Source organism: Cryptosporidium bovis (genome assembly GCF_009768925.1).
Source record: "Cryptosporidium bovis isolate 45015 chromosome Unknown contig_6, whole genome shotgun sequence".
NCBI lineage: Eukaryota > Apicomplexa > Conoidasida > Eucoccidiorida > Cryptosporidiidae > Cryptosporidium > Cryptosporidium bovis.
The window spans coordinates 350,171-368,497 of record NW_027125007.1 but is presented as its reverse complement, the minus strand read 5'-3'; the positions used below and the strand labels follow the sequence as shown (position 1 = coordinate 368,497).

General features: G+C 34.1%; 13 protein-coding genes across 13 annotated transcripts; 10 read left to right on the top strand and 3 right to left on the bottom strand.

Moving 5' to 3' along the window:
• Positions 1-56: 56 nt before the first annotated feature.
• On the bottom strand, positions 57-3,104 carry FG379_003141 (uncharacterized protein; the record flags this gene model as incomplete). Its single annotated transcript, XM_067328799.1, has 1 exon — positions 57-3,104. The coding sequence occupies one exon, from the start codon at positions 3,102-3,104 to the stop codon at positions 57-59; it is 3,048 nt and encodes a 1,015-aa protein (XP_067184939.1).
• A 98-nt stretch (positions 3,105-3,202) lies between these two features.
• On the bottom strand, positions 3,203-4,366 carry FG379_003140 (uncharacterized protein; the record flags this gene model as incomplete). The annotated part of the gene is made up of 1 exon (XM_067328798.1): positions 3,203-4,366. The coding sequence occupies one exon, from the start codon at positions 4,364-4,366 to the stop codon at positions 3,203-3,205; it is 1,164 nt and encodes a 387-aa protein (XP_067184938.1).
• A 411-nt stretch (positions 4,367-4,777) lies between these two features.
• FG379_003139 (uncharacterized protein) lies at positions 4,778-6,608 on the top strand (the record flags this gene model as incomplete). The annotated part of the gene is made up of 2 exons (XM_067328797.1): positions 4,778-4,780; positions 4,920-6,608. The coding sequence occupies 2 exons, from the start codon at positions 4,778-4,780 to the stop codon at positions 6,606-6,608; spliced, it is 1,692 nt and encodes a 563-aa protein (XP_067184937.1).
• Positions 6,609-6,919: 311 nt separating this feature from the next.
• On the top strand, positions 6,920-7,972 carry FG379_003138 (uncharacterized protein; the record flags this gene model as incomplete). Its single annotated transcript, XM_067328796.1, has 1 exon — positions 6,920-7,972. The coding sequence occupies one exon, from the start codon at positions 6,920-6,922 to the stop codon at positions 7,970-7,972; it is 1,053 nt and encodes a 350-aa protein (XP_067184936.1).
• Positions 7,973-8,388: 416 nt separating this feature from the next.
• Positions 8,389-8,819, top strand: FG379_003137 (uncharacterized protein; the record flags this gene model as incomplete). The annotated part of the gene is made up of 3 exons (XM_067328795.1): positions 8,389-8,491; positions 8,536-8,662; positions 8,729-8,819. The coding sequence occupies 3 exons, from the start codon at positions 8,389-8,391 to the stop codon at positions 8,817-8,819; spliced, it is 321 nt and encodes a 106-aa protein (XP_067184935.1).
• Positions 8,820-9,038: 219 nt separating this feature from the next.
• FG379_003135 (uncharacterized protein) lies at positions 9,039-10,841 on the top strand (the record flags this gene model as incomplete). Its single annotated transcript, XM_067328793.1, has 1 exon — positions 9,039-10,841. One exon carries the CDS (start codon positions 9,039-9,041, stop codon positions 10,839-10,841), a length of 1,803 nt encoding a protein of 600 aa, XP_067184933.1.
• A 275-nt stretch (positions 10,842-11,116) lies between these two features.
• On the top strand, positions 11,117-11,785 carry FG379_003134 (uncharacterized protein; the record flags this gene model as incomplete). Its single annotated transcript, XM_067328792.1, has 1 exon — positions 11,117-11,785. One exon carries the CDS (start codon positions 11,117-11,119, stop codon positions 11,783-11,785), a length of 669 nt encoding a protein of 222 aa, XP_067184932.1.
• Positions 11,786-12,115: 330 nt separating this feature from the next.
• On the top strand, positions 12,116-12,748 carry FG379_003133 (proteasome B type subunit; the record flags this gene model as incomplete). Its single annotated transcript, XM_067328791.1, has 1 exon — positions 12,116-12,748. One exon carries the CDS (start codon positions 12,116-12,118, stop codon positions 12,746-12,748), a length of 633 nt encoding a protein of 210 aa, XP_067184931.1.
• Positions 12,749-13,097: 349 nt separating this feature from the next.
• Positions 13,098-13,979, top strand: FG379_003132 (uncharacterized protein; the record flags this gene model as incomplete). Its single annotated transcript, XM_067328790.1, has 1 exon — positions 13,098-13,979. One exon carries the CDS (start codon positions 13,098-13,100, stop codon positions 13,977-13,979), a length of 882 nt encoding a protein of 293 aa, XP_067184930.1.
• A 50-nt stretch (positions 13,980-14,029) lies between these two features.
• FG379_003131 (uncharacterized protein) lies at positions 14,030-14,811 on the bottom strand (the record flags this gene model as incomplete). Its single annotated transcript, XM_067328789.1, has 3 exons — positions 14,030-14,442; positions 14,488-14,568; positions 14,742-14,811. The coding sequence occupies 3 exons, from the start codon at positions 14,809-14,811 to the stop codon at positions 14,030-14,032; spliced, it is 564 nt and encodes a 187-aa protein (XP_067184929.1).
• Positions 14,812-15,107: 296 nt separating this feature from the next.
• On the top strand, positions 15,108-15,770 carry FG379_003130 (FAM18-like protein; the record flags this gene model as incomplete). The annotated part of the gene is made up of 1 exon (XM_067328788.1): positions 15,108-15,770. One exon carries the CDS (start codon positions 15,108-15,110, stop codon positions 15,768-15,770), a length of 663 nt encoding a protein of 220 aa, XP_067184928.1.
• A 636-nt stretch (positions 15,771-16,406) lies between these two features.
• Positions 16,407-16,745, top strand: FG379_003129 (translation initiation factor 1 (eIF1); the record flags this gene model as incomplete). Its single annotated transcript, XM_067328787.1, has 1 exon — positions 16,407-16,745. The coding sequence occupies one exon, from the start codon at positions 16,407-16,409 to the stop codon at positions 16,743-16,745; it is 339 nt and encodes a 112-aa protein (XP_067184927.1).
• A 747-nt stretch (positions 16,746-17,492) lies between these two features.
• Positions 17,493-17,942, top strand: FG379_003128 (calmodulin; the record flags this gene model as incomplete). Its single annotated transcript, XM_067328786.1, has 1 exon — positions 17,493-17,942. One exon carries the CDS (start codon positions 17,493-17,495, stop codon positions 17,940-17,942), a length of 450 nt encoding a protein of 149 aa, XP_067184926.1.
• Between the last annotated feature and the right edge of the window lie 385 nt (positions 17,943-18,327).

The window sequence follows — 18,327 nt, the reverse complement described above, 5'->3', positions numbered from 1 at the left end:
TAACAAGCTGTGCATTCAAGTATCATGAGTGGCTACATAATATCGTACACAAATCGTTAGCTAAGCTTTTCTTCAAGAAAAACCCTTAATGTATTTGGATCTCTGGATATTAGATTTATGGGGTCAACTTGGCGGTATTCCTTCGGAATGTTAAAAGATTCAAAATCAGCCCCCTCTGACCTTTTTTCACTATCTATTTGCGATCTAATTTCTGTTAGTATCGATTTTGAATTCCAAACTCTATCGTAAAACTCAATAAATTCTTGGTACTCAAGTTTCTTCAATATTTCAACCTTCATTTTCCTTATGTTAAAAATAAATGACCTTTCGTTAATTTCGTGTAGGTAGCTTTTGTATTCGTCAAATATACTCTTCGGATTCGATGAAAGCGTTTGAATAGCAGAGTCCAACAACTTTTTAAATAACTGATTGTCCAATTTGTCCCTCAATTGGGATTTAACTTTATTTGTGTGAAATTCAAGTAGTCTCTTAAGTACTAGTGAATTGTTAAACTCGGAAGATTGAATGTAGTATCCAACTATGATTACTGGTGAAGTAAATACCTGAGTTGCCCTCACAACGTATGCCAGCTGTTGGTTTGTTCTTAACTCTGCAAATATTTCGCTCGTAATAAATGGCAATATTACATCACAAATTGCTTGTGTTCTAACATCAAATTCTCCAACATAAAAACTAAGTAGCCAACATCCATTTTTGTCTGAAGGATTTGGAAGATAGTTGAGTGTATACAGGTCGCTATTTAGTCTGATAACCGAAAATGGCTCCACTTCAACGACTTCAAAAGAAGCACCTAACTGTATACTGTTCGTAAAGTTATTTAAGTTATTCCAGTAATTAACAACCATTTTTTTTGCATCGGAAACCAAATAGTTTCCCATAATTAGACCCTCTAATTTACAGTGTCTAAAGAAACTCAACCTGAGATCGCAAAATAATTTGTGGGAAAAGTTTTCCAATAAAAGTAGTTTTTCCTTTTTATTATAAAATTGTGGTGATAATGTTTCAGAAACACATTCAAGAGAGAATGTTATCAAATTAGGTTTTTGAATTTTATTTTCCCAGTCCTTTTTGATTAGAATTATTGCTTCTTCGTAATGCTCTTCATTAGTTGTTTCATTAAACAATATATCAAACAGAAAAGTTACTAAATAGTCAAGTTTCTGGGACAATCCAACTCCTTGAATTACAAAAACATTCGTTCTTGCATTGTAATTTATGTTGTATGATAAACCTGCTGCCTGTATATCTGAAGAATACTGATGTAAACACCTATACATAACTCTTTCCAATACTTCACCAAAAACCTGAAATATTAATTCATTTTGAAAACATTTGTATTCAGAAAACATTTTCTCAACCACAATATTCGGTATATTTGTAATTACAAGCCTCATATTTATTATAGAGTGCGGAGAGTTAAATGTAGTATCGGGCTTAAACCACACACGCGGAGTATTGTAATCTTCATTTACTAACCCATCCAACACAAGCAATTCTGGAACTCTGTCAAAATCATTTGTACATTTGAGTTGCTCATTAACGATACTAAAATCAGTAGAAACAAATGGGTTTGGCTTTGGCAAAAATAGACCCAACTCAATTGTCTGATTTGCATCTATTTCACTTAACGTTTCCTTAATATCGCTATCAAATTCTGATATACTGTATTTCGCATTGTAGTAGTACTCTGTTTTGAAAGATTCAGGATTATGTTTGTATTCTTCTTCAATATTCTTCGATGATAACAACATAAAGCAATTGTCAAAATTTAAAAAATCCGAAATCATATAAACGTCTTTCTCTGAAAAATCTTTTACTACATAACCCAATGAAATAATTTCTTCCGGTTTGCATCTATACTTCAAATACTTTGCTGGAATGCCGAATAAATCAATGATTGACGGTTTTGGTTGATATTTAAAGCAAGATTCCGTCAGTCCAATGAACTCAGATACCAATTCTGGAATTATAGGAGCAGATTTAAACAACATTAGAAAACTAAATATTACACGAACAACCTCTTTAATGTTATTGTAACCCAAATCCGTTAACACAATGCCGAACTGTGCCAGTGCATATGGGTCATCATTAGTAATGAAAAACGAAGCACTTGTCGCAAGTTTCTTTCTTCTAAGAACAGAAGAGATACTCCCTTCCCCCTTATGAGAAATAACGTGAGAAACGTATGCATATGCACAACTCTCAGTATATTTATCCAATGGAGGTAAAGGAAAGTATATTTTGAGTCTTTTGTCTGTTTCATAGGGGATCAACTTTATAAATTTTCCTATGGAATTAGACGTCGAATAAGGTGGATTGTTTTTGAATAACATATCATAGTCCATACAAGTTACATTATTATTTGGTATCTTTGAAAAAAACTTGACTGAATAATTTTGCAATACATCGATACTCTCTTTACCGTAAATTAATACTGACATAATGTTGCTACTATAATAACGATTGTAGAACTCCAGTAATTCCTTGTGAACATCTATGTTTAACTTTTCTGGATTATCTAGCAACGTCTCTTTATTTCCGGTTGTAAAGCAATTTAGTGGATGTGACTCCTCGGAAAGTTGTGCCAATAAATGAAACCTTACCCTATCATCGGACTGATATTTAAGATGAAATTCATTTTCAATAGCAGAAACCTCCTTTTCAACCATCTTCTTACAAAAAATGGGTTCAATAAAAAATGAAGAAAATCTATCAAGTGCTTCTGTAAATGCTTCATTTTTTATCTCAAAATAGTACGTTGTTGTCGATCTAGTTGTAATCCCTTGTCTTTTTCCACCGTGACTCAAAATAAACTTCTGATATTCGTCAACATCCGGGTATTTACGTGTACCACAAAATAACATATGCTCCAAAAAGTGTGCAAGCCCCTGAAGGTTTTTAGGAGAATACATTGCACCAATGTTTACCGTTAAACAACAACCACTTATTTTGGTTTCTTTATCTGAAACGAGAAAAGCTGTTAAACCATTCTCCAATTTTATGGCACGGTACTCCCTATCATCACATTCCGGAAGTGTGAATCTATCAAAAACTTCCAATATTCCGTTTTCGTAACAGCTCATATTTTACTAAATTCTCGTAAAATCCAGTGCTTGCAATTATAATACAAATTATTTAATTTAAATTGGCGCCGGATCTTTTATCCTTGCCTAGGAGATAATTAGCTAACCTTCCCAATTACCCACGGATCTCTTAAGACATCTTCAAAGCTGAATCTTAAGTCCGGATCTTTGCAGAGCAACCCAGACAACAAATCCCTCAATTGTGTGGGTGTTTCTTTCCGCAGGACATGCGAATATTTTGGAATTGCAATTTTTTGATCTTTGTCGCACAAACAGAGTTGAAATTCAATGGGGGATTTTTCGGACAATGTGTCAAGTAGAGGCGGATATCCAAATATCATTATGTGCAACAAACAGCCCAGTGTCCAAATTTCTCTTTTTTCAGAGCAGTATCCTCCAGATGAACCGTTAAAATCACTAAAGGATGACAAAAATGCCTCTGGGGGAAGCATTGAGTGTGTTCCATATGCATCTATTAGTCTTTTGTCACCCGTCAATATCTGTGACTCTCCAAAATCTATTATGACCGGGAAATATGTGTCACTGCATTTTACCGTGCATATATTCTCAATTTTGATATCCTTATGAACAATATTCAGTTTGTCGAATAGGAAAAACAAAGAAAGCACAACGTTCCTGAAAAACCTAGAAATTTTTCTTTCATCAGAAAAAACCGACAGGTATTCGGAGTTCAAGTTCCATCTTAGTTTTCCGGTGTAGCTCATTATAGGTTCATTCAATTTTGGAAAAACTAAGCAAATTGTTTGATCTTGTGGAGTAAAGGTCTCTGTTTTAAAGTCAAATTTTACCCCAATAATGTGTTTTAGTTGTACAAATGGTGTTTCTGGATCTTGTTCACAGTGTGTCACATCTTCTGCCATGCTTTTGTTATTGTCTCTAATAAAACACTCGTAAATGTTATCATTGCTTCTGTCCTCATTTTCTACAATGCACTCCTGGATCCACCTTTTCTCATCGAAACAGTAGTACTCCGTGTACATTCCCATTTTCAAGCTCTTCTGTATCAAATAATGCACACCTATGCTGTACAATACTCTCTCTTCTAGTGTTGTCTCTATTTCATCAAAATCATCCATTAAATTATTTTTATTTACATGCTTTATTCGGGCGGCACTCTCCTTTAAATCATCAACGGTATAAAATTTGACTATAACATTCTCCTCACCAAAACTACCAAAGAACACTCTTTTTGATATTCCTCCTTCAATAACTAACTTACTTGGTGGGTTTATCCCGAACATCTCTCTGAGAAGATCACTCTTGCTACTTCCTTTCTCCCCCCTAATGTAATACTTCAGGAAAAGGAAAAACCGGGGAATTGCTACCCAAACTCCTATTTTGGTTCATACAATAAATGTGCATGTGAAAAGCAACTCATCATTGGGAATTTGACACTAGAAGTTTGTACCTTTGAATTTTAAAAAAATAAGGTTGGCGGCTAATTATATAGTACAAATAATCACTATAGACACCATGTCTCATACTTGAAGTAGTTAAAAAAAAGGAGCGTATGAGGGGAAGGAAGGTTAGCAAAATTACCAAATTCCTAAATTGTGAGTTCTTTTTTTTGAAATATTGTGTGGTGATTTACGTAATCTGGACACCTTTTGGATAGAACATTTTTAGGGATTATAACAGGCTTGATTTCCAACATGGTAAGTTTATTAGCAGTTACTTCTTGTTTGGCCGTTTCAGAGATGTGATTTTCTTCGTCATTTTCTCTGATATGTTAAGTGATGACTTTAACGACGATAATTGATTAAATAACACATTTTACTAACTACTTACTTATAGTTTCAGTTGAGACCAGGAGTCACCAATTTACTGAAGGATGGCAGCAGGGCGTTCTCGGGACTAGATGAAGTTGTATTGAGAAATATTGAGGCATGCTCCAATTTAAGTGAAATAACACAAACTTCATATGGCCCGAGAAGTATGAATAAATTAATAGTCAATCATCTAGAGAAGCAATTTATCACTAGTGATTTGCTAACTATTGTCGAGGAGCTGGACATTCAACACCCAGCAGCAAATATGATAGTCATGGCTTGTAAAAGGCAAGCAGAGGAGTATGGTGACAACGGCAATACAGTTTTAATTTTTGCAGGGGAGTTGTTAAGGAACGCATCTAAACTTTTGTCTGCAAATGGACTACACCCTTCCGATATAATTAGTGGCTTTGAATTGGGGCTACAAATGTCTTTGAGTATTTTAGAGACACTTGTTACCTATAAAGTAGATGACTTTAAAAACCAAGAAGACTTGGCACATTTTATTCGTCCAATTATCGCAACAAAACACCATGGTTACATTGAGTTGATGACAAAACTTACGAGTGAAGCGGTCGCAAGTGTAATGCCATCGAGTGGAAATCTAAGTGAATTCGATGTTGATAATGTTAGAATAGTAAAGTTGCTCGGTGGATCTCCTCTTCAATCATTTTCTCTGAATGGAATGTTGGTTAACAGAGAACCAACTGGAACGGTTAGAAGTATCAACAATAATTGCAACGTCATGGTTTTAGGGTGTGGATTGGAAATGACAGGTACAGAATCGAAAGGAACTGTAGTATTGAATAATGCTCAAGAATTACTTAATTTTACCAGAGATGAGGAGGCGCTTGTTGAAGACCTTATTAAGAATATAAAAGTGTCCGGAAATGTTGATGTAATAATTGCAGGAGGGCCAATATCCGATATTGCTCAACACTTTTGCAATAAATACGACATTTTGACACTTAGAATAACTTCTAAATGGGAACTTAGAAGAATTTGCCGCAGTTTGGGTGCAATTTCTATGGTTAGACTTGGAGTTCCCTTGCCAGAAGAACTTGGCAAGGCCAGCTCAATAACAATCAGTGAAATAGGGTCTAAGAAGGTGACTATTATTAATGCACTAAATACCAAGGTAAGCTCAATAGTTCTCCGTGGAGCCACGCAAAGTTCTCTTGACGAGATGGAAAGATCAATAATGAATGCTGTTTCTATCGCTAAAGCAGCAACAAAAGATAATAGATTTGTGCCTGGTGCAGGTGCGACTTTCATTGAGCTCTCGAAGAACCTCAGAAATTCAAACAAATCAGATGAGGTCGCTAAGGCCGCCTCAAATTCACCTCAATTCTCCGGTCTAGAAGAGTATGCAGTTGAAAAGTATGCCGAGTCCCTTGATATCTTCCCAAGAATATTGGCTGAGAATACGGGAAATAATTCAACCGATCTGTTGGCCTCTCTGCACTCAATACACAGAAAAGGAGGCAATACTACGAAGGGAATAAATGTATTGTGCAACTCCGATCCGTCACCAATTATTGATTGCATGAAAAATGCTGACAACACAATAATTGTTGATCACTTCAAGTCACTGAGTTCTGCATTGAGATTGGCTACAGATGCTGCGATAACGATACTCAAGATCGATGAGATTATTATGGCAAAGCCAGCAGGAGGCCCGAAGGCACGAAACCAAAATGACGACCAGGATTAGGTTGCAATTAGTTCAACTAATGCAAGTAGTAACACAAAGCACTAGATCGACCAGTTAAATCTAAGCATTAAATATAGTTTTACACTCTTCTCTGCTATTTTCCACACTTTATTTCTTTCCATTGAAAAAGCCCATACTTCGTTTCACTTTACTGACCAGACGATAATAATTTATGAACAAAAAGTAAAAAAAGCTTGACAAACGGCGCCAATATATATGATTGGGGGTTAGGCCTTGGTAACTCATTTTAAGATAACCCGAATTGATAATTAGGGAATTTAAAGGAGTATGTAACAACTGAATACCATAATATGCGACATCAACGTCGTTTATCTTTTAAGAAAAAGGGGGAAAGGGAGCAATTTAAAAGTCCCCTACTTCCTTACCCAGAAAGAACCTCTAAAATATACAGCAAAAAATGTGATTTGTATCCCGAATTTATGTTTTGCATTCCTGCAAAACCAATATCAAATGTATTTGGGTACGATTTAGATATGTTTGTCAAATCAACCACAATTATCTCTATTTCTATTTGGGTTACGACACTTTTTTTAGAAGGTTTTTTTTTCTATAGACAGGGATTAGAACTTAAATCGAACATTTTACTTATTTTTGTTCTTTTTACTGGAATAATAATCTTCTTAGTTGGATCGTTTTGTGGTGTTATAGGATTTATTGGTTGTTCGATCCCTAATTCAGCATGCATTTACACATACTACTTACAAGTAACTATCCAGATAATAGTAAATATATATGCAATAACAGCGTCGTTAATTCGAGGATACTTCTCGTACACATTGGTTTATTCTTTATTTCTGGCATTAGATGCACTATTTCTGTTCCCAACATGGTCTCTTTATATATACACAAAATTGGATGGTGCCCCACCAAATGCAGCTAAATACGGTGGTTTGCTTTCCGAATTGCTTTCAGCTTGCGAGTACAAGGACGGGGGCAAGTCAAATCCAGACGATTCTGATAAAAATATCGAAAACGGGAACTCAGAAGCTTCGAATAAGATCCCGAATCGACCATCCACTTTTAACACTAAGGCTATTTTATATAAACCAAATATAAAGGATAAAAAACAGACGAGGTTTTTGGTTGGAGATAACACCAATAAACAACACAAGTCTCCAACAATTAAAAGTCCAGCTAAAGACGAAAATGTAATATTCGTTCCTTTGTCAAGTGTTTCCTCTAAAAAGGAGAGGGAATTCGAAGAAAATTCAAATTTCACCAACCCTGAAATACACATTGAAATTCCAGACGTTAAAGCTACGCAGGACACCGAAAAGGTAAATGGCGAGAAGAAATCAACCTTTAGTTGGTTAAAGCCGTCAGTCTCAATTGGAAGAAGGTAAATACACATTAACTACTGCTATTGGTGATTCCGACAATAATATCTATCATATAACAACGGATCAAACAGGACGAGGGAAATACATATATATTCGTACATACATGCGACATATAATGGGTCATAATGAATGTTTCCAAATTATTTGTATTTTGTGTTTCAATATTAATAACTTGTTCCGCACTGTAATGACGCTCTTTTTCTAATACCAACTGTACAGGGGAGTGAAACTCTAAAGAATTTATTCCTGGGAAAACCCTCTAACCACCAAGTATTGTCTTTGATTCAACTACAGTTTTTGTTCTGCCACTGGCGCCAAAATTATTTGAGAAAAAGTAAGACTATATTGAATAAGAGGTAGACGCGTTTATACCTTAAAGGGTGGTAGATTATTTCGCATAAACTGACCCACATGGAGGTATGGAGGCCACTACATTAATGAGTATCTCCGAAAAATCCCTTAGGGACTCGCCGGGTTTCATTGGTTTGGCTTCATTTACAAAAACAGGTTTATTTATTGACGGTATGTTCGTATTATTTTTCGCGAATTAAGGTTTACTTTTATAGAATATGGGGTAAAATCAATAAGAAACGAGGTCTCTGGAATATGTCCGGTGTTAATGCAGGTTAGAAGCTCCTTTTCCAGTTCATTAACTAATGAGAGTATATCTCTAACAATTGAAACGACAAAGAGGTATGTTCCTGTGAGGGGTCTTGTATAAACTAATTTCTTTTGTTTTCTAAATGATAAATCAACTAGGAAAACAATTGCTGTTGAGTCAAAGGATATAATATTAGTGTTGTGCAATAGCACAGAAAATCCGAAAGTTAATAGGGCTTTAGATATTTAAAATATGTTCAGTGCAATTAGATAGTTGACTTTATTTAGTCATAGCACTTTAAACTAGTTCCCAGCTAGAGACGAATAGCACCCCTGAAAGAATTGCGGCAACTTTGTTCTGTTCTTAACATGGAACTGCTGTTGGTTGCAAATTAGAAGGTTAATTTAATGTAATTTACATTCCGTATTTCCTGTGTGAGTTGAGTAAATTGCTCTTGTTTATCTTGAAATGTTGAATAAGAGGAAGAGGGATTCTGAGAATTCCAAGAAACCCGGTACCCAAAAAGATGAGGTCTTGCCTCTTGCCAGTGAAAAATTGACTGATTACCATGTAAATCAATTACAGGAATCGAATAGGTTGTACAAACAAAGAATTGACGAACTGGAGACCGAACTTAGTGAAATGGTTCGTTCCATTGGCAATTCAGGCGACGGTGGTGAAATCGCTCAACTTAAAAAAATAATCACTGAAAAGGACGACAAGATACTGGCTCTGCAAAATGAAAATAAACGTATTATAATACAAAAAATATATTTAGGCTTATTTGAGAACAGCAAAACCAACAATAAAGTATGTGAAAAAGGTGGGGGTTCAAATAACAACATGCAAAATAATCAAGACGAAAATATTGATTTAAATATAAGTGATTTGCAGTCTAAACTGATCGTTAAAGAGAAAGAAATAGAAGAGTTGTTAAAAAAGAACAAAGATATAACAAGTGAAAACACTTGTCTAAAGAAAAAAATTGAAATTTTTTCTCCTTGTAAAATGGAAGAAATAACTAAAAATGAGAATTCTTTGGATAACTATGTCTGCAAATGCGTTGAATTATATTCAAAGGAAATTAACAGGCTTGAGAACGAATTGAAACACGAGAAAAATAAAATATTTGATCTAATTGATAGTGAGATTGTTAGTAGTATTAAAGAGTTTGTAGAGAATAAGAAAAAATGTCAAGAGCATGTACAATTAAGAATGAATGAGTTATCCGAGGTTAAAAGCAAGTACGACTCTCTTAGGGCGGATTTTGAAATTTTGGAGAAAAAATGCAAGATTTTGGAGACTAAGGAAAGAGATCAGGCTAAAATAATAAAAGAATTGGAATCTGCAAATAATAAAGCAGAGCTGGGTTACAAAAGAGTAACACATATCATTGAAAAAATAAGTAACAATGCTGATAGCGTCAAAGATAACGAAGTATTGAATGATTTAATGAACGAATACGAGGAACTAAGCAATGCTTTTGAGGAGAAGAATATTGAATGCGACGAATTGAGACAAAAAATTCATGAATCTGAAGAGAAGTATGCAAAATGCGATTTGGGACTAAAGAGCATTCAAAAAACCATAGAAGAACTGAAAACAGTGAGAATTCTTTACGATGAAAAGGTGTCTTTAATAAGGAAAAACAACCAGAATGAAATTCAATCCAGAAGAGAGTTGGACTTAAATGCAGATAAATGCAATAAAGCGGATAACCACCACGATTTTTTTGAGAAACTAGGTGAATTTTTTTCAACAAAGTGCAATGACAAGGGGAATCATTTTGCCAATAACTCAGAACAAGCAATCAAGTACGAAATAATAATCAACGGACTTGAATCCGAGATTAACTTTTATAAAAAACAAATTGAATCAATACAAAGTAAACTTACTGCTGCAGAAGAAAACGAGAAGAAAAATCTTGAAACTATATTTATTTTAAAAGAAAGAGTTCAATATGTTATTAATAAGGTTAATAGGCTAACTAGTTTGAAAATTAATGTAAATGACATGGAAGAAAATGAACACTTAAAGCTAGACGACTCGGATGTTGAGATTACGAAATTAAAATCAGAAAATCAACAAATGTTAACCTTGATGAAATGTTCAGTTTGTAGAGATAAACTGAAAGACACTGTTATAAATAGGTGTGGTCATTTGTTTTGCAAGGAGTGTATATACAACAACTTATCTTCTAGAAATAGAAAATGTCCGCTTTGTCACACAACATTTGATAAAAATGATATAATTAGGGTATTTCTTGAATAGAATTATTTTATCATTTTATATTAACACTATATCTTTCCACCACTTTAAATTTTAAATGTTACTTGTTTATTTCATGTATTAAAGTCTATGCATGTAATTTCCCTAGACAATGAAAAACGGCGCCGCAGCCTAATTGGATAATTTTAAGTTAAGCCTGACTTAAATAACCGTACCCTTTTTGCTCCACTTAACTTTCTCTTCTTTAACAATATTTATTTTTATACGAAGTGTACGTTTTTTGTTTGTTATTTGGTGCATTGTACAAGGACCTCAGAATGGGTTATGGAGGAGTGAATCAAAAGGCATTGGAGGCCAGGGAGAGAAAATTGGCAGCTGCACTTGAAAAAAAAAGGAAAGAAGAGGAAAGAATAGAAGCGGAGAAGTGGAAAGACGATGATAAGCATGCAAACAGAAAATTGGAAAGAAAGAAGGACTTGCTAAACAAGCAAGAGGAGAAAAACCAAAGAAAGCAGGAATTAAAAAAATTGTACGAAGAGGAGGATGCGAAATTTGTTTCTAATAAGGCGAAAGTTAACACAGGAAGCAAGCTAACAAGAGCGGAAATTGCAAAAAGAACTCTTATGTTCGCAATGAAGTCATCTTCAAGTGCCTCTAATAGCCAAAATGACTCTGGATACGATGATTTGCTCGTTGAAAATCCGAACAAAATAGACAAAGAGATGAGGATGAAGTCCCAAGAAAATAATATCGAATACATAACAGCTTCAACTCTAGACGATGCAGTATCATTGTTAACAATGAACGAAGTCAGTGTAGATAAACATCCGGAGAAGCGCCAAAAGGCAGCATGGCTGTCCTATGTAGATAATAATCTTCCAATATTAAAAAAAGAGCATCCCACATTCAAAAGATCTCAGTTGTTGCAACTACTACAAAAAATGTGGAAAAAAGCTCCGGAGAACCCACTCAATGAGAATACTTAAAACACTCTGCGATGAATTTACACACAAAGGTTCATATTAGGTTGCCTTCAAGCCTTGTGTACTATCTAAGAGTTTACAGTTACACATTTCAGTTTATAGTTTTTATACAAGTCTGTTATGACTAAAAATGATGATATTCTTATTTTAATGTTATACTGTTGCAAATTATCATTATTTTTTCTGCACTTTTCCACAATCCGCTCAATTACTTTATTAGCCATTTTGAACCTCATTAGCGCACTTTATTTAACATTGTTGCAAACTGTTGAAACAAGAAGGAAGAGTAAATAAAGCTTTTTAGGTAGTTCACAGCGAGTTAATTTATAAAATATGGAGCAGGAATTTATGAACGGTGAGGTGGAGACGGGTACCACTATAGTTGCCTTAAAATATAAGAATGGAATTGTTCTCGCTGCAGATGGGCGTACATCTACCGGTACAATTGTTGTATCTAGAGCAGCAAGAAAAATAACTCAAATAACAGAAAAGGTATTTATGTGTCGTTCTGGGTCTGCAGCTGATACTCAAACAATTTCCAGATATCTCAGAAGAATAATAAAAGATCATGAACTTGAGACAGGTGAAGATACAAAAGTAAAGTCGGTTGCATCAGTGGCAAGATTGATATCATATCAGAATAAAGAACACTTGGTTGCCGATATAATAATAGCTGGAATGGATCCGAATGGTGAATTTAAAATATTCAGAGTTCCATTGGGTGGTACACTAATAGAGAGCTCATATGCTATATCGGGTTCGGGCTCAGCATATATTTACTCCACCCTCGATTCGAGATATCACTCAGATATGGACCTGGACGAATGCAAGTTATTTGCAAGAGAACTAGTTTCACATGCAATGTTTAGGGATTCCTCATCTGGAGGAATCATTAGAATTATAGTTATCAACAATGATGGAGTAGCCGAGTCCGTCGTTCCTGGTGAAGATGTTCCAAATCTATAGTAAATTTCTTATATCAAACTAATAAAAATTGATATCTGATGTAACTTGAGATGAAAATATCACCCCTAATACATGAGACTTTGTATTTATTAATTAATAAATATGCTCGTGGCGTAGTAAATTACAATTATTTCCAGGTTTGTTGAAAATAATATATAAAAACTGTTTTAAATGAGTAGAAAATTAATTTTTGAATGTTAGGCCTGGACTAAAGTGTTATATTGTTTAATACTATTAGTTTAATAATTGTTGATACCTAGTTTTTGTTCTCAATATTTAAGTGATATTAGACCAAAAGTCTTTGTTTTTCAATATATATATCCTTTTTGAATTTATCGTTCGACTGAAAATGGCTTTATTTGGTACCCTTTTGAAGATTATTTTGGCTCTAGGTTTGGAAATGGCTACTAGTGAAGTAGTTAATGTATTGAATTTCCAATCTGACATTAATCTACCAATAGTTTCTGGAGGTGACCTGCCCCCGGATAACAGTTACGATGTATATAGGAAGATATGGGGAATTACTCAAGAAGAGATTGAGAGCATGGAGATAAACTCACTGGAGTACTTTAACAGTATGACTGACATTGACTTAATAAACATGCCGCAGTGTACAAATACTGGTAATGTATTTTCACTTGTACCAGTTTTCAAGTTACAACCGGTGCAGCCGGATACACTAAATGCATATTGTTTAACTAGAACAATGGATGGTGTGATATACGTTTATGATCCAAATAACCAAAAAAGAATAGCGTCGTTTTATCATGTAAGGAACTTAGACATAATAGGTTATAAACTTGTTCAATCAATAATACCAAAACACGAGGCAACAGAAAATCCGCTGCCACTTTTGGATACCGGATTTGTTTTAAATGTTCTTGAGGACAACTATTTTCCATGTTCAAAGTTTAAGAGTTATTGTATAAAGGGGGATAGGATGTTATATGGTTGGTACACAATACGTGACTTGTATAAAAAGGGAGAGTGGGGTGTAATCCATTATGAAAGCAGGGGTCCACAAAATATATTAAAACAATTCACTCCATTATCGTTTAGATTGGACTCTAAAGTTTGGGGTAAAGGTTTTTCAAATGGATTTGTCAGCAGAAGATATGCAAATAACGAAATTGTTCAGCCATGTTACGAAAACTCGTGTCCATATAGAATACCAAAAATGTTTGACACAATTTCTATATCTTTTAGAAACGTGCTGACATTTATATCATGATAAAAGAATGAAAAAAACCTCATCTTATTAGGGAAAAGTTAGATAATTATCTATTTAAGGAAATTATTTGAATAAATTATTTCACATACTAATGGAAGTGGTAGATCTGCTACCGGAATTGACTTGTCGTGATTTATTAGTGAATCGATATCATTATTTAAATGAACAAGGTCTAATTTAACCCCTTCCTTGTTGAATACTTCCTTTATACATAAACTTTTCGGATCTATAAAACTACCGTACCTTTCTTCGTTGCTGTTTTTCTCGATAACCTTTGTATCTGCTTTTTCATTCACCATCAAATATATGTTTACTGTTGATTTACAAATTGATTTAATTAAACTGAGATCATTGAATTTATATAACAAGGAAAGATCAATGTATCTCGTTGATTCGTCCATAATTAAATCTAAGGAGTTTGAAGGCTTCATGCATATTAATGATATACAATTATAAGCGACCACTGAAATTATTAGTAGGAAAAAAAAGTACACTGGGAATGTCACACCCCACATTCTGTCCGGATAATATGTTATATTCACCCTATTTAAGTATTCATCTGGTACAAACATCCAGCACAGGTATACTCCTGGAAGATGAAAAATCAGTTGCTATGGAATTAATGTTCTTATAAACGTAGTAAGTACTAATCTTCAAGGGGTGATAACATAATTAAGTGCATGCAAATAATACTAACTAATACTATTGAATGCAGGCACTGCATGACAGTATCACCTCAATATTAGTACACTTTATACTTACCAAGTGAAATCCAACTTAAAATCCAGCTAACAAAACTTGAAATGTCAGCTGCTGGTACATTTACACTCATTCCTATGTTGTTTATTTAATTTTTCAAAGAACCTAAAAAAAGACTGAATTATCCTAGATTCAAGCAAATATAATATATTTGCTTTTATATATGTATATATAAAGGTAAATATCTATAAATATTTTCAAAAACGGCTACATTAAATTTACGTTCTTATTTACACATGAAAAGCATTTGTGCGGTAATAGACTTTAGAGGCACTTTATTAAAATTGATGTTAGTGGAAAAGTAGCAAATAAATTCATGAGAATAAATAAACCGTTTTTTTCACATATAAGGACATAAAAAAGGTAAACATGGAGCTGGAATTTGTAAGACCGAACAATATTTCCGGTCCTTTAGATTCCCACTCAATAAACAACAAAAATGCAATGATGAATGAAGATGCAACCAACACACCAATAATTTCAAGTTTTTTGGGTTCAACGAGTCATCCGACTATTTGTTTGTTTCATGTGATTTTTAAAATTCTATCATTCATATCATTCATGTTTGGCCCTCTTTTTTTCCATTTTTTTTCAAAAAATAGTTTTATTTTGTCATTCTCCCTAACGAGTATTTTGTTATCGCTGGATTTTTGGACAGTTAAAAATGTCACTGGGAGAATTCTAATTAGAATGAGATGGTGGTACGAAATATCAAAGGATGGTGAAACCATTTGGATGTTCGAGACCGACAATCAGAGCGAAACGAAAAATGGAGGCAGTTCTAGTGCTGACAAAAGTATTTTTTGGGGTGTTACATATATATGGACTTTTATATGGATATCTATATTTATATTGCAAGTTGTTTCGTTTAAATTAAAATGGATGTCGCTTTCTATAATTGCAATTACTTTGTCTTTTACCAATTTGATTGGTTATACAAAGTGTGCAGGATCATCTCAAAGCAATCAAAAAGACTGGATCACCAACCTAGCCATAAGAACATTAGTGAACAATGCACAAAATATTGTGTAACCTACATTTAGGAACCCTAAACTCTGCTCAAGGAAGCTAGGGATAAGCCCTCTACACAAAATTGAGCTTCGCACTAAAAACTTGCCCAATACAAGCAAATCGGCACGAAAACACTACGTTTTCACGATGCAGCATAAAAATCACTACTATTGAAACTATTCCCGTATAATACTTGGAATTAATTCATCCAAAAACAGCTCGCAATTTGTGATATACGAAGTAGATAGAAACTATAGACTCACTCAAACTAATATATACACACAAACACTCTAACAATCTATCCTGTTTTCTCTTTCCACTATCTTAATTATTCCTTTCTCTAAAAAAATAAGTTTTTCTCACAACGTGAAGTGTACACAATATCAAGTGGCAAAATTACCGCCAAGTATTTTTTAAGATTTTCTTCCAAAGTGGGCGTTCACTATCCAAATTATTATAATAATAGATAAGTAAAATAGTATTTAGACAGTACATATAAACCGTAAAGTTTGTTGTTAATGAAGAAGTTGTAGGCGCCAAATAACCAAGAAGAGGGTCCATAGCGGCATTCATGGCCGCGTCTCCTCGTTTCACCCCAAATAAAAGGATATATTTTTATTCTAGTGTAGATTCTCTTTGAGTTTGAACTTAATTTGTATGGCCTCATCTTCAGATACAGTTGGAATACCCACACCATTTGTTGTAGACGCACTTTCAGAAGTTGGTAAGAGTTCGTCTAGTTACGTTCACATTAGGAACCAACAGCGTAATGGAAAGAAGAGTTTGACAACTGTACAGGGACTAAGTGTTGAGTTCGACTTGAAAAGATTGCTAAAAGCTTTCAAGAAGAACTTCAGCTGTAATGGTACAATAATTGACGACCCCGAGCATGGACCTATCCTTCAGATTCAAGGAGATCATCGTCACAACGTTGCGAGATTCTTAGTTAGCGAGAATATTGTTACACCTGACGAGATAAAGATACACGGAGCTTGAGGAACTTGCATTGAATTTTAAACGTGTTTTGGTCAGACAAATCTCTTAGAAGCTAATCAGAAGCGGAAATCGAAACTAAAGAGCCATATGTATCTATTGATTTTATATATCTAATGTTGCTCCACTCTCATTACTGTTGCTGCCACTGCTATTTCCTTATTTAGCACTTCGGAGTGAGGGCTATTACAACAGTAATTTGAGCGTTTGGACAAGTAACAAAGGAAGAATAGATTCATAGATATTACTATCATTGACTGATTCACTCAATGATTTTTTTACTACTTTACTCACTGTAGATGACCGCTTATAGGATCAACATGATAAGTATTTTGCCATTATCTCTATTTATTTCATTACATCTCTCTTCTCCCCTTCAACTTTTTATTCCTTCTAGCTTTCGACTTTGGATCGTCCATTGGTTCCCGCCTACTATATAGAGTAGACTGTACGTATGACACACACCTATACATAATATTCGATTTATATGTATTTTAACTAGCTGAAAAGGAAAAAGGGTTAAATCCAAGAAATTAGAAAATCAAATAAGAGGAACATAGGGAAATAAATAGCATATTTGTTTTTTTTCAAGTTGTTTGAAAAACAAGCGAATATATTTTTTGCTCCAAATTTAGTGCCGATTAGGAAATAGAATAATTACGAGTTCTGTTTTGGACTCTAGAATTGGGTTTATCTACTGCAATATCTTGAGACTGTTCATAAATTAATTCTTGCAACTAATAATAAAAGATGGCAGAACAATTAACGGAAGAACAAATAGCTGAATTCAAGGAGGCGTTTTCACTATTCGACAAGGATGGTGATGGTAGCATTACTACAAAGGAATTGGGAACAGTAATGAGATCTCTTGGTCAAAATCCAACTGAGGCAGAATTGTTGGATATGATTAATGAGGTCGACGCTGATGGCAATGGAACTATTGATTTCCCAGAGTTTCTAAGTTTGATGGCAAGAAAAATGAAGGATACGGACACTGAGGATGAATTAATCGAAGCATTTAAAGTTTTTGATAGAGATGGCAATGGTTTTATCTCCGCTGCTGAATTGAGACATGTGATGACAAACCTTGGCGAAAAACTGTCAGACGAGGAAGTTGATGAGATGATTAGGGAAGCTGATGTTGATGGCGATGGTCAAATTATGTACGAAGAATTCACGAAAATGATGCTTTCTAAATAAAATATTTAAGTTGTATTAGTTGAAGTATTTCGAGCATTCCCAATATAGACACTGAGGTAACTTTAAAAATTGATAGAATAAAATAGAGATTTCAAGTAGACATAATTATTATTTATACATTTTTTTCTAAAGTACTTTGAATATTCTTAAATGATGAAATGCAGAGGGTTCGCGAAAGTTCGACGATTTCCCTTTTCTCGATTGTACATTACTTATATTTAATGCTGTTACTGAGAGGAACGTAAATATGGGAATTTAAACTCCAATTTATTTCCAGAATAGAGAATGAAGTGTCTTTATAATAGAACAATATTAGAAGTAACTGTCAAATCGAATTTGAATGATAATTTCTCAAGTAAACTAGATACCTGTTTCTATTTGTTTT